Consider the following 14,785-nt stretch of genomic DNA (forward strand, 5'->3'; position numbering starts at 1 on the left):
AAAGAGAATAAACTGTAGTCACTTTCCATTCATTTATCAAGGGTCCCCAAGACCACCTTTAGTGTCCATTGATCACTGGGAGGGATAAATGGGACTCAGCGTGTAGTCACACTCATGACTAAGAGTTATTGTAGCAAAAAGATATAAAGCAAAATATGCTAAGGGAAAAGGTACATGGGCAAGGTCCAGAGGAAACCAGGAGAAATCTTCTAAGAGTCCTCTCCCAGTGGAGTCATACAGGGACATGTTTAATTATTCCAGCATCAAATTGTAACACTTAGGAAGTGTTTTCTACCAGGGAGATTGTACTCAAGGTGTTTTATAGAAGACTGATCATATGGGTACCATCTCCTCTGCCTAGCTGTGCACCAAAATTCCAGTCTCTCAGAAGGAAAGCAGGAGTTTAGCATAAACCACATTGTAAAAACAGTTGAGGCACAGTGAACCATTCTTTTCACAAGTTCCCAGAATAAGGGTCAACCTTGCAAGGAGGCCTTTCTAAAGATAGCAGTCTCAGGCCTGTTAACTCATTTTTACACATCATGATATCCAAAGAACTTTGTTATTTTTTCTTCTACTTCTTTATATAGAATATAAAGCGTTTAGACTAAATAATCTCTCGTTAGGAAATTTAGTAACAGTCAAAATGTTTTGAGAATGACTTGAACAGTTTAAGTGGATTGAGTAAGTGAGTTTATTTACTGAGACATATTTTCTGAAAAATCCCTTGGTAGTATTATTCATAGTCTGTACTGGTTTTAGTAATTACAAAAGTGGTTTGCTTTGTAGTAAAATTTTATTTTTCAAAAAAATTTTTTAAATTAATTTTCTTAGCGTTCACTTGAAAAATATTATCACGAATGTGGCCATCTGCTTCAAAGCAGACACTGAGTTTTCTTCACTTTTCTTCTACTTTTCATGTTCCAAAGGGTCTATTTGAAACTTGTCATCTTTGCGTTTGATTTTGTGAGTAACTAATCTTTTTTTTTTCTTTTTTTTTATAGGCCAAGATGCTGAATTATCAGGGACACTTTCACTTGTTTTGACACAGTGCTGTAAAAGAATAAAGGATACTGTTCAGAAATTGGCCTCAGACCACAAAGACATCCACAGCAGTGTTTCTCGGGTTGGAAAAGCCATTGATAAGGTATGGTGTTGAAGGAAGTGTTTGGTATTTTTAAGCATCAGCCTTCATCTCCTGTCACTGCTTTAATAACATTAGCTTTTTTATTATTTTATGCTATTCCTATTGCAAATCTGGTTTTACTATGTCATTCTTAAAGTTCCCTATTGCTATTATTTAAAAAACAAAAATAAAAACAAACCAGAAAAAACTCTTTTGACAGCCTTGTTATTTATCCATTTGTTTAAATGAATACAGCTCCTACTGTCATGATGAGTAAATTTCCAAAGAAATTTTAACTTACTATGAAGGAGTTTGCTTACAGAAGTAACTTTTCTTACTTCCTGAGTAATTCCCTGGCTGAGACTCTGTCTGTGTTATGGAATGATTAAGAAAACACCCTTGCATCCGTTTCCCCTATATTATCCTAACCAACTCCCGTCTTCTGGTGGGCATACTAGTCACTTTCCTTCAGTGTTGCTTTATGTGTGAGTGAGGTGGTTGCTAGCCATCAAGGCCTGTCACTTGTTGGGTGATTTTTCTTATAATATCTCTTGAATCTTTGACTTAGCGGCTTCATTATAAGCAGTTATCATTTTTAGCAGTTGGCCAGTTTTGCCCTTTGAGTTCATAGTCCTAGTGGGGCCTAAGAGAAATAGCGTAAGATTACTGTGTGATACTTCTGAATACATAAGCCACTGGGGAGTTTGTGACTGGTTATGGACATTTTTGTTCACACATTGTAAAATTCTGAGAGGACAGGAAGAACTTTTGGGGTGCACTCTTTGTAGCAAAGTCATCTCTAACCAGTCCTATGAGTTTAGTCTGTACACACAAGAGCAATAACTGTAATGTAGATAAAAACTCAGGAAATTCCGAGAGTGGCTCTGTCTAACTCGTGGATGGATAAGCCTGTTAGAAATTATCCTATGGGACAGTTATATTGAAAGGCTAAACTTGAGGCAGTCTAAGTCAGAACTATGTGCTTCTAAGGAGATATTTTTAACTGGTGGGTGCGATATGTTAGGACCGTGAATGGTAGGAGTTCTGGGGACTGTTTGGGTGGCTGTGGCTTACAGAAGAGTTAGTGACTTTTCAGAGAGCTGACCCCTCCCATAGTGCTGAGGGCTTCAACCTAGCAAAAGTGACCAGAGAAGTGGTGTGGGCAGCAGCAGCCCCGTTTTTGGATCAGTGATGGCTATTTCCAGCAAAGGCTAGGAAGACAGTGAATATTCTCTGAAATAGCTTTGAGGTTGTGATGCCTGTTTGGTAACTCAAAGGGAGTGAACACAGCTTTGATATCAGACTATTTGAGCCTGTGGCCTTGGAAGTCTTCACTTGGTACCTGAAGTGATTATTGGTGTGTACTAGCTTAAGGACTTACTAGAATGGTGGTGGAGCACTTTAGAGATTCTTAAATTATTGTCGATGAGAAACACTCAGTTTCTCAAGGATAAAGTAACTACTGGTGGTGGTTAGGAAGCTTCAGATTTTGGTGGCAGGCAGTGAACAAGGCATTCTAGCGATTCTGGTGGTTCATACCCCAGGAGGTTCCTGGAAGCATTTGATTTGACCACAAGGTTGCCTGCAATTATGATAGAGGATAGGACAGTAGGACCAGAAGATGCCATAACAGTGAGAAGAGCTGAAGCTTCCAAAGCAGCCCATCAGAGAAAGTACCTGAGAAGAGCCTAGATTTTGGAAATAGGTGAGGATGGCCTCAGCAGCCATATCTCAAGTGTATGGACTGCTGGCCACTAGGATCAGGAGCGTTTGGGCAAATAATTCACCAGCTTTGCATTCTGCCGCTGGATTCCCCATTTCCTAGTTTATGTACATTGTCCTGTCATAATTATCGTCAGGACCCACTTTTACTCTTGTCCTCCTAGCTGCCGGTAACTTGCTGAGCATGTCCTCCACTTGATCTAGCAAATCTTTACAGATATTGTAAAGGTTATCAGATAATTTGGTTAATCTTTGTGACAAAGCATTTAAATGTATTTGGTGCTAGAAATGGCAGTATCTCTGAGAATGGATACCAGGGAAATATAGTGAGTAATCTAAATTCTGGCTTTTTAGGTGTGCATGTGTTTGGGGAGAGTGTTCCTAATTATGTATTTTAATTTACTTATTTCTTCTTTGAGGACTCTTTTCATGTACTTGGAAGTTATAAGGGTTTTTTAAAGTAAACTTTTTTGTAGTTTTATGTTCTCGGGAAAGTTCTAGGTGACCTAGAATTCTTCTGATCCGTCATATGAAATTATGTTACTGAGTTGATATTGGTAAGTATTTGTTGAATTATAGTCGCAGGGAACAGAAAAAAGCCCGAATCTTTTAGCTCAGTTCTTTAACCTCTTTCAGTGCATTCTCTCCAATTGTTTTTTGTCATCTACTTGGCCTCAGCTGTAGACCTACCTAGATGTTATTCATGAACTTCTCACATACACAAGAAATTCTCTGTAGGCCGTTGTCATATGAGACTCCATTGACTTGTAAAGTCTTTTTTTTTTCTTTTGGACCTGGTAAATTTGTACAACCTTCCAGGGCCACCTGTTACAAAGGCTTGGTGAACTCATGTGCATTGGTGGTAAACAAACAGAATGAAGCCGAAGCCATTGTGGCACAAGCCTTTAAGTACCACAACAGACAGACTTGTGTAATAAACTGGAATGCTGTCCAGCAGCCTGTGAGCACCATTTTATGGATTCTTGTCCCCACCCTCCAAGAAGAGGACAAAGAAACTGGTGACTCCTTTATGAGCAAGCTGGTTTGAGTAAAGAACTTTAGTAAATTTTTGACACACTAAATGATTTTTTTTCTTTAGTGTTTTAATGCTTCTTGTGTTTTAAAGTTTTATAGTCATCATTTCTATGAAATGTAAGCAGAAAAGCAGTTTGTGGTATTAGCTAAGGTGTTTCGTGACTTTTAATTACTGTAAACATAAAATGCTGTTGAAGATTTCTGCTTTAACGTGTTGACTGTTTTCAGATGTCCATAGTATTATGCTCACTATTTAAAATACATAATATCAGTGGAATATAAACCTAAAAGCAACAAATGAACAGGACAAACAAACAGACTCATGGACATGGACAATAGATGAGTGGTTACCAGAGGGGAGGAGAGAGGTAGATGGAGTAAAAGGGATCATATATGGGGTGACAGAAAGAAATCTAATTGTGGGCGATGATCACACAATGCAACATATATACATGCTTTACTGCTAAATTGTACACCTGAAACTTTCTGGACTTTCGTCACCATAATTAAAAAATAAATAAATAAAAATAAAATACATAATATCAGCCACTGGGTTCTGTGGCTGTTTTTTTTCTTGTAAAATAGATCAAATAATGTTTTGGTTTATTTTTAATTTCCTCTCCCATTTTAAGAGAATCTAGACGTATTATTGAATTATACACTTAAGAAGACACATATGATTTTATTAACTAGTATCACCTCAATACATTTAATTAAAAAAAAAAATCTAAAATTCTCTCCTGTTAAGGGTGTTTTATTCAGTGTTTTACTTGTTTTGACTTTTTAGTTGATTTCCTAAGTAAGAAAAGTTAATGAAATGATTGTTGCTGTAGGGGTGTGTGTATGCATATTAAAATCAATAATGCAAAGATTTTAAGGTGTTTAAAATTTGCTGTGAGACAGTTGAAAGTGAAACACATAGTACATGTTCTTTAGAAGATTGTGGTCTAGTTTGGTCATGTAAGAGTGCTTTTCGTGTATACAGAAGAACTGAAAGAATTCTGAGGTAACATAAAATAAGTTTGCTTGGGATAGACTCTACTTACTGTAAAGTAAGAGAAAGATTATTGTGCCCTTAATTAAGGTTTGTGGCATTGGTGTTTTAAATTTGACTTGGAAGAATAGTAAATGGTTTTCTGTGGGGCTAGGAAAGGTGCTGAACAACTGAGAATATGCTTGACTCTTGTTAAAGATTCAGGGACTGACATGATGAGAATGGTAACCCTGTTGGGAATAAGCCAGGATCAAGTCGAGGGGGAAGGCACATGATGGAGGGCCTAAGGATTTGACCCAAGGAGATTAAGTGAAAACGGAGTGAATGATAAAAGCAAATGCTTGCCCTCATTAAATAGGATAAAATTAGACTAAGGAGGAGTCAAGAGTAGGAAGATAATAGCTATCACTTATTGAGTATTGACCATGTTCCAGATACTGAGCTAAGTGCTCAGTATATTTATATCTCATGATGTGGGTACATTATTCCCGTTTTACATATGAGGAAACTAAGACTCAGAGATATGAAATAACATACCCTAGGTGTACAGCTTAGAAGTGATGGATCAAGATTTGGAAAAAGATGTCAACAGTCTGTTTTTAAACACTGTGCTGTACTAGGAAATTAGGCCATTGCAAGGCTGGTAAGGTTCTGCCAGGGAGAATAATTGTTAAAAAACATTTTTTTTTAACATTGCCTAAACTGATCTTTTGCCAATAGAGGGCGCATCTACATTGGTGAGGCAGGTACTATATTAAAAAACAAATGGAGTGTATAAAAAGTGAAATATAGAATATTTTAAGATAGTTTTGGTGAGCAGTCTGGAACTTCCATGTAGGTATGACAGGAGTATGAGAGGAAAAAGATACCAGTGGGAGATAATGTCCTAGGTTTAGCCTTCGATAGTAGTTTAGGTAGACTGTGAGTGAGAGCAGGTGTATACTAGCTCTAAAGTTCTGTTATATAATGGATAAATCCTTGTGTAGTAGAGAGAGATTACTGTTAAAGGGGAAAAAAGAGAAAATTTGCTCTGCTTAAGAAGAAAAAGAGCTGAGTTGAGTTCTGATATATATACAGATAATTTGATATATATCCTAGGTGGAATTTTTAGAATTACTGAGAAAGAATAATTAACAAAATTATAGAGACAACAGTGATAAAAAAGCCAAGAACATGTTCCCTAAAAATAAAAAATATCAAACTAATTCCCCTCCCGCCAAGAAAATGTAGAAAAAGTCAGTGTGTCTAAATTTTTGCAAGGCATTTTATAAAAATCTCATATCTTTGGTAAAGATGGAAGATGTTCCTTTTTAAATTGCAGGGTTTGAATAGAAGCAGCCATATTCTCAATACTCTTCGCTTTGACCATAGTGCCTGCTCTGAGGATGGGCCTGACCCACCCAAGCTTGGCAACAGTTGTTTCTGCAGAGTGAGTACCTCAGAATCCCTCTCTAGGATCTTTCTCATTAGAGCTCTTAAGGGAAGGAAGGCTGGGAATGCATGAACCTAGGAGTGATTAGTAGTCCCTGAGAGAATTTGAGAGACCCTGGTTATCTGAGCCTTTCTTTAAATCCAGCTTGTTTGGGCAAAAGAGATTTCTGTTGTGGGAACCAAGAGTCCTAACTCCTACAAGCAGCTAGATGCTCTCTGGGTCTCTTCACTTGTGGTGGGCTTCAGTTTCTATGAAACAATATTAGTTTTGCCCTCTTCAGTCTGAAGAACATTCTCAAAAGAAGATGAATTCTCTTTTCTCTGCCATTTGTCACGTTATATCATTAGCTCTTAAGCTGTGGGCCTTATTATTCTTACTACTTCTGAGCAGAACGAAACAACATTATTTAGTTGCTAATGGTAATTATTTGTTGAGTTATAGTCCAGTCATCAGAGGAAAACCTGGACCTTTGCAATCAGGTCTTACAGGTCTTACATTAAGATGCAGGATCAGAGAATCCCACTGGACCTGGAAGTGATGTAGACCCACTTTTGCCTGAGGCTACAAAGTGAAATAACTTGCTTGGTCTAGCATCCAACTCAGGTTGGACTGGGAGGAGAAAAGGACCTTATACAGATTAAGCTGTGCCAACTAATCCAGTCTGTAATTGTACTCAAGTGAGACTTTGAGGAGCTTTTCTCAACTAGAATTCCTTCAGGGAATTAATCACTAGTACCCCAAGGTGCCTGCTGTATGCATGAATTTCTCTCCTATACAAGGTGTGTGCCATCTTTGGAAGAATTAGTGAAATTGTCACTCAACATTTCTCTAGACTGTTCAGATATGGAGGCAATCAGACAAGGTCTGCCAGAGCCAAAAGGTATGAAAAATAGTATGCAAAATAACAGTGAGGGGATTGTGATGCTCATTTGACATATAGATTATAGAGGATTTTAAGGATCTTAAAAGCCCAGCAGAATTTGGCATATCTCTGACCATGCCACATTACTCCCCTTGGTAAAAACTTATCAGTATGGCTTTGTGCCCTCCCCTCTTTTTTGATCTGGCACAACCTACCTTTCTGATAACTTTGAAAACCAAAATGGAGATATGAATATTGTACAGTGGGGAGGATGGAATGTCTAAAAAGATAGTATCTGCATCTAAAAATGCATCTGTAAATGCTGATTATGACACACTACTAAATTTATTTTCCAGTCCATAGTTTGCAAAGCACTGCTGTCTGGAATATGCCTAAATATGGATTATTTCATCATAAGGCCTATGCCTCATCATCAACTTTTCTAGGCTTGCTCAATTTTTCCCTAAAGGGTTTATACTAATTTGCAGTCCTACCATTCGTGTATAACAGTTCCTGTTTCTTCACTCCTCACGTATACTTAGTGTGATCAGCTTTTTAAAAATTTTTCAAATTAATCACATGGATGTGAAATAGTATCTCATTGTATTAATTTGCATTTCCTTAATCATCTTTGAGATTTGTGCATCTTTTCATATGTTTGATTATTAGAATTTCCCCTTTTTATGAGTTTCTTAATTTTTTTTCTGTTGGGTTTTTATTTTTGATTGGTAAGGATTTTTTTTTTAACTTTTGGATACTAATCTGTGGGTTATATGTGAAATACATATCATTTCCCAGACTGAGTGGAACTAGAATCCAGATCTTCTTATTCTGTGTTAAGTATCCTGTGTAGTAACATCTCTCTTAGACCAGATTAACTGGATGCTTAGAAGGGAAATTGATTCCTGGTAAGTGCAGCAGTACCCTGTTGTTAGACTTAAACAGTTTTTCTTCAAAGGTAGATGGGGAAGTTAAAAAAAATTAACAGTCTTGAAGAATTGGCACTTAGTAATTAAAATAAATAGTGGGTTTTATCATGTACTGTTACCACTGTGATCAGTAATTATAATTTCATAAAATGTATTTCAGAAATGGATTGGTTTTGGGCGATGAACAATGAAAGCCAGTCCTTAAGTTCTAAGCAGTTTGTAAGCATGTTCATGTTATGGCTAAAACAATAGGATGCTCTGTTTATATTTCATAGTTTCATAAATTTACTTCTGCCTCAGCTTCCAGATTTTAAAACTTTTAATTCATCAGAAATGTTAATGACACTAAAAGTACATGAGATAGTGTATGAATTAGTGTGTCATGGATTTCTCTTCTCAAGCCATAACATCTTCTGCAGGTAGACAGACCCTTGAATGTGTGTTTTGCCTTTGATTCTTTAAATCCTGTCTTTACATTTAAGGACATTTTTCCTTTTTTAAAAGGAAAAAGTATAGTAAAACAGAAGTGCTAATAATAGCTATTTCTCTTCATTAGCTACTTCTTGGCTGGGTCACAGTGCTGCTGATTTCCTGGGCAGCCTTGCAAACGAGTTTGGTCTCCTAGCAACAGAAGCTGGAACCTGTCCTAGCTCTGATGCAATAGTAAGAACAGGCAGTTTTAACAAAAGGAGTTCTGACACTGTATTGCATTTCCTCAACCTCTTTTTATAAATTTAGCTTTAATTTTTACTGCAGGTGAGCAGAAAATAGGCTATGAAAAAAGTTTACTTATCTACCTTAGTGATTTAAACTGGAAAATCAGAACGGTAGAAAGGAACTCAGAAATTTTCATCACATGTGTTGCTTATTCACATTTAGTTGTATTTTGAAGACTAGCAAGTAAGTTTATTATCTGAATGTAGTAAAGATATTCTGAGTGTTAGGGGTTTTAATTTTTCTTACCTATAGGATATTGGCATGGTACACCTTATGAAAATAAGAGTACATGAAAAGCATCACTGTAAAACTTTAAATTTGTTGAAATATTAGACTTGTGTTTTAAAGCTTCCTAGATGATCAGAATTTCCTTTTAGTATGTAAAGGAAAGATTTGAAGGAATTCTTCTGCTTGATCTAAGCAGTTTACTCTCTGATGACAGCCGTTAAAATTCTGACATAATATATACTGCCAGATAAAATTGTTTTAACATGATCTGTGCTTTGAGCTGAGCAGTGTGTCTTCCAAAGTTGTATTTCTTTCTCGCAGAACAGACACCTGATACATTTGTTGTGGGTTGATAGGGTGGAGAATAATTATTAGATGAAGAAGTAGAAATCCGAAAGTTATATTTGGATTGAATGAGGTTGATAGGTCTGTAAGGAATCTTTTTTAGTCTCAGTGATTCTTTCTTATGGGGTGCACTTAGACATTTAGGGGAGTTATTGGCAGATTTCTGAGTTTGTATTAAATTCTGTTATCTTCACATACCTGTTCTTTTATGTATTTGAATGACTGTCCTTAGGAGAATAAAATAAGAGAGTATCCGTGATATCAATCACCCTTCTAGGTCTCTGCTGTAGTCTAGAACAACAACAAATTAGCACCATCTCCACTCTCAGTGTTCTAGTCGTCATAGATAGCACAGAGATAAAATAATTTGCTTAAAAGTATTGATGACTGTTATAAAATCATCTCTCAACAGAGAGAATCTGATGAGCAGATATGAACTTAGAGAATCTTAACCAAGCAATTTTGGCTCTTTCTTCAGACCTAGGGATAGTCTGCTCAGTATATGCATGGAAGCTATTGCTTTAGCATCTAGGTACTCTGTGTTATTTTCATTCTTTAAGTCTGTAGTAGGCCAAGAAAGAGGTCTATAAAAAGAAAATGAATAAAAATTAAGACTTTGACAGTAATTTTGCTTTTTTGCATTCTGTTCAAGTAATTCTAAATCTTAATATATTATATTTAGTTTTAGGCTACTGACTTGACATCTAAGAATAGGGTAGATAGCTCTTTAAAGAAAAATGTCCTTAATTTTGGTAATTCGTCTTCATTGTGGTAATGTAAATGTAGGTGGTTTGCAGTTTCTACTGCAGGTTACCTTTTACCTGTTCTTGTATGTACTATAAAACAATCCTGTGTTGTTTGGACTGTATTTAAACAATGATTGACTAGGTTTGTAATTTCAGTCAGTCTGAAAAAAAATGAGATAAAGAGGGTATTGCCTATGAAAGATAAAGGAGGTGGGCAGGGAAACTTTCATACCACAAAGTAGACTTGTTCTTTCCTCATAGTTGATGTTCCAAGTTGCCATTTGGTATCATTTCCCTTTTTCTGAAGAACTGACTTTGGCAGTTCTTTTAGAGCAGGTCTTCTGGCAGCAAATTTAACTTTCCTTCATCTGAGAATGTCTTTATTTCATCTTCATTTCTGAAAGGTATTTTCACTTGATATAAAATTCTGGGATGACTTTTCTTTCAGGCCTTGAAAAATGTTGTGCCACTTCTCCATGGTTTCTGTTGAGAAATCTGTAGTCATTTGAATCATAGTTCCCCTTTAAGAAATGCATCATTTTTCCTCTAGCTACTTTCAAGGTTATTTTCTTTGTCTTTAGTTTTCAAGTTGATTTTGTGAGATGTACGGTGTGGGTTTTTTGATTTGATCCTTTTAGGAGCTTTCTGAACTTCTTGAATCTGTAGATTTATGTCTTTTGCCAAATTTGGGATATATTTTTCAAATAATTTGTCTGTACTATTCTCTATTTCTGGTACTCCAATGACATGAATGTTAGATCTTTTATTGTCCCACAAGTCCCTAAAGCTCTGTTCATTTTTTTTTCAAACTTTTTTCTGTTGTTCAGATAAGACAATTTCTATTGATCGTCACTAACTTTTAGCCCTGTCACTTCCATTCTGCTATTAAGTCCATTCAATGAGTTTAAATTCTGTATTTTCTATTTCTTTGCTAAGACCTTCTGTCTTTTTTTTTTTTTTTTTTCTTTTTCAAGATGTTTGCCAGTTGTTCTTGGAGCATTTTATAACTGCTGTAAATGAAGTCTGATGATTCCAACATCTGTGTCATTTTGGCACTGGTGTCTATTGAACATCTTTTCCAATGAAAGTTTAAATTTTCTTGGTTCTTTGTATGCCAAATAATTTCATATCCTGGACATTTTTATTTTATTTCAGTTTTCAATTACAGTTGACATATACTATTCTAGTTTCAGGTGTACAACATAGTGATTAGACTTTTATTTTTAACTTACAAAGTGATCACCCAGATAAATCTAGTACCAACCTGACACCATATGTAGTTACTACAGTATTATTGACTGCCCTCCCTATGCTGTACTTTACATCCCAGTGACTATTTTATAATTGCCAATTTATAGTTCTTAATCTCTTAACCTTTCTTACTCAGTCCTCCAAGCCCCCTCTCATCTGGCAACCATCACATCACGTTCTCTCTGTGAATTTGTTTCTGTTTTGTTTGTTCATTTATTTTGTTTGTTAGATTCTACATATAAGTGAAATCATATGATATTTGTCTTAAAATGTCTGACATATTTCACTTAGCATAATGCCCTCTAGGTCCATCCATGTTGTCCCAAATGGTAAGATTTCATTCTTTTTTTTATGGCCAAGTAATACTCCATTGTAGATATGTACTACATCTTCTTTATCCCATCATCTATTGATGGACACTTAGATTTTCCCCCTAATATTGACTATTGTGAATAATGCTGCAATGAATATAGGGTTCATATATCTTTTCAGATTAGTATATTGAATTTTTTGGATAAATACCCAGAAGTGGGTCATAAGGTAGTTCTGTTTTTAATTTTTTAAATTAAAAAACTTTTCTGTAGTGGCTGCACCAATTTGAAATCCCATCATCAGTGCATGAGGGTTTTCTTTACATTCTCACCAACACTTGTTGGCTGTTGATTTTTGATGATAGCCATTCTGACCTGTGTGATATAATCTCTCATTGTGGTTTTAGTTTGCATTTCTCCGATGATTAGTGATGTTGAGTATCTTTTCATATGTTCGTTGGCTGTCTGTATGTCTTTGGAGAAATGTTTGTTCAGGTCCTCTGTTCTTTGTTTAATCAGACCGTTTTTTGCGGGGGCAGGGGGGGTTGTTTTTGCTATTAAGCTGTATGAGTTCCTTATATATTTTGGATATTAATCCCGTTTCAGATAACATCATTGGCAAATAATCTTCTTCCATTCAGTAGGTTGTCTTGTTTTACTGATGGTTTCCTTAGCTGTGCAAAACTTTTTAGTTCGATGTAGTCCCATTTGTTTATTTTTTATTGCCTTTTTCTGAGGAGACATATTCAGAAAAATATTACTGAGTGATATTAAAGAGTTTTTACTGCCTTCGTTTTCTAAGAGTTTTATGGTTTTGGGTCTTACATTTAAGTCTTTAATCTATATTGAGTTTATTCTTGTATATGGTGTAAGAAAGTGATCTAGTTTTATTTTTTTGCATATTTTTTCCCAGTTTTCCCAGCACCATTTATTGAAGAGACTGTCTTTACTCTGTTGTATATTCTTGTTTTCTTTGTCGTAGATTAATTGGTTTTTTTAATTGGGTTTATTTTTGGGTTCTCTATCCTTTTCCATTAATCTGTGTTACTATAGTCTTGTAGTATAGTATGGTAATCAGGTAGCAGGATATCTCCAGCTTTGTTCTTTCTCAAGATTGCTTTAGCTCTTCGGGGTCTTTTGTGTTTCCATATAAATTTTAGAATTATATTTTTAGTTCTATGAAAAGTACCATTGGTATTTTGATAGGGATTACTTTGAATCTGTAGATTGCTTTGGGTTGTATGGACATTTTAACGATGTTAATTCTATCCGAGAGCACGGTGTATGCTTCCATTTATTTATATCCTCTTCAGTTTCTTTCTTCAGTGTCTTACAGTTTTCTGAGTACAGGTCTTTTACTTGCCTGGTTAATTTATTTTTTGGTATTTTATTTTGTTTTGATGCAATTGAAAATGAGATTGTTTTCTTAATTTCTCTTACAGTTTGTTGTTAGTGTATAAAAATGCAACCAATTTCTGAATGTTAATTTTGTATCCTGCTGCTTTACTGAATTTATTTATCAGTTCTAATAATTTTTTGATGGACTTTTTTAGGGTCCTCTCTATATACTATCACATCATATGCAAATAATGAGTTTTACTACTTCTTTTCTGATTTGAATAGTCTTTATTTCTTTGTCTTGTCTGATTGCTTTGGCTAGAACTTCCAATAATACGTTGAATAGAAGTGGTGAAAGTGGACATTCTTGTCTTGCTCCTGATTTTAAAGAAAAAGCTTTGATGTTAGCTGTGGATTTGTCATATATGGCCTTTATTATGTTGAAATATATTCCCTCTGTTCCCACTTTGTTCTGCATTTTTGTCATAAATGGATGATGGATTTTCAAATGATTTTTTCGCATCTACTGATATGATTGTATGATTTTTATCCTTTTGTTTATTTGGTATATCGTGTTAATTGATTTGCAGATATTGAATCAACCTTGCATCCCAGGAATAAATCTCACTTGATCTTGGTGTATGATCTTTTCTATGTGTTGATGAATTTGGTTTGCTAATATTTTATTGAGGATTTTTACATCTATGTTCATCAGAGATATTAGCCTATAATTTTTTTTGTAATGTCTTTGGATTTGGAAGCCAGGTAATGCTGGCCTCATAAAATGAGGTTGGGAGCCTTCCCTCCTCTTGAAGTTTTTGGAATAGTTTGAAAAGGATAGATGTTAATTCTTTAATGCTTGGTAAACTTCACCTGTGAAGTCATCTGGTTCAGGACTTTTGCTTGTTGAGAGTTTTTTGATTACTGATTTGGTTAGTTGTTATTGATCTGTTCAGATTCTGTTTCTTCCTCATTCAGTCTTGGAAGATTGAATGTTTCTAGAAATTTATTCATTTCTTCCAAGTTCTTCTATTTGTTGACATAGAAATCTTTTTAAATAATCCTTTGTATTTCCATGGTGCAGTTGTCACTTCTCTTTCATTTTTGATTTCATTTATTTTAGTTCTCTCTTTTTCTCGATGAGTCTGCATAAAAGTTTATCAATTTTCTTTACCTTTTCAAAGAACCAGGTTTTGGTGTCATCAATCTTTTGTATTGTTTTTTTAAATTCTGTGTCATTTATTTCCATTCTGATCTTTATTATTTTCTTTCTTCTGCTCACTTTGGCTTTGTTTGTTGTTCTGTTTCTAGTTCCTTTAGGTGTCAGATTAGGTTGTTTATTTGAGCTCTTTCTTGTTTCTTGAGGTATGCCTGTATTGCTATGAATTTCCCTCATAGAACCACTTTGGCTGTGTCTCATAGATTTTTTGCGTCATTGTGTTTTTATCATTTGTCTCAAGGTATTTTTTTCTTTCTTTCTTGATATTGTTGTTAACCGATTCATTGTTTAGTAGCATGTTTTAGCCTCCATGTGTTTGTGTTTTTCAGTTTTCTTCTTGTAATTGATTTCTAGTCACATACCTTTGTGATTGGAAAAAATGCTTGATATGATTTCAGTTTTCTTAAATTTATTGAGACATGTTTTGTGTCCTAATATGTGCTGTATCCTTGAAAATGTTCCATGTGCACTTGAAAAGAATGTAGATCTTGCTGCTTTTGGATGAAATGTGTATCCTGGACATTTTTGAT

At 35.2% G+C, this 14,785-nt stretch overlaps 1 protein-coding gene across 3 annotated transcripts in view; it reads left to right on the forward strand.

Moving 5' to 3' along the window:
* Positions 1 to 14,785, forward strand: part of RMND5A (required for meiotic nuclear division 5 homolog A) — a 59,038-nt gene that overhangs the window by 15,672 nt on the left and 28,581 nt on the right. For all 3 annotated transcript variants that reach the window (XM_006917719.3, XM_006917720.3, XM_025050887.1), the window contains exon 2: positions 1,005 to 1,147. In XM_006917719.3, coding sequence (XP_006917781.1) covers positions 1,005 to 1,147 — 143 coding nt within the window. The remainder of the gene's footprint in view (positions 1 to 1,004; positions 1,148 to 14,785) is intronic.

Source organism: Pteropus alecto, unplaced genomic scaffold, assembly GCF_000325575.1.
Source record: "Pteropus alecto unplaced genomic scaffold, ASM32557v1 scaffold117, whole genome shotgun sequence".
In the NCBI taxonomy this organism is placed as follows: Eukaryota; Metazoa; Chordata; class Mammalia; order Chiroptera; family Pteropodidae; genus Pteropus; species Pteropus alecto.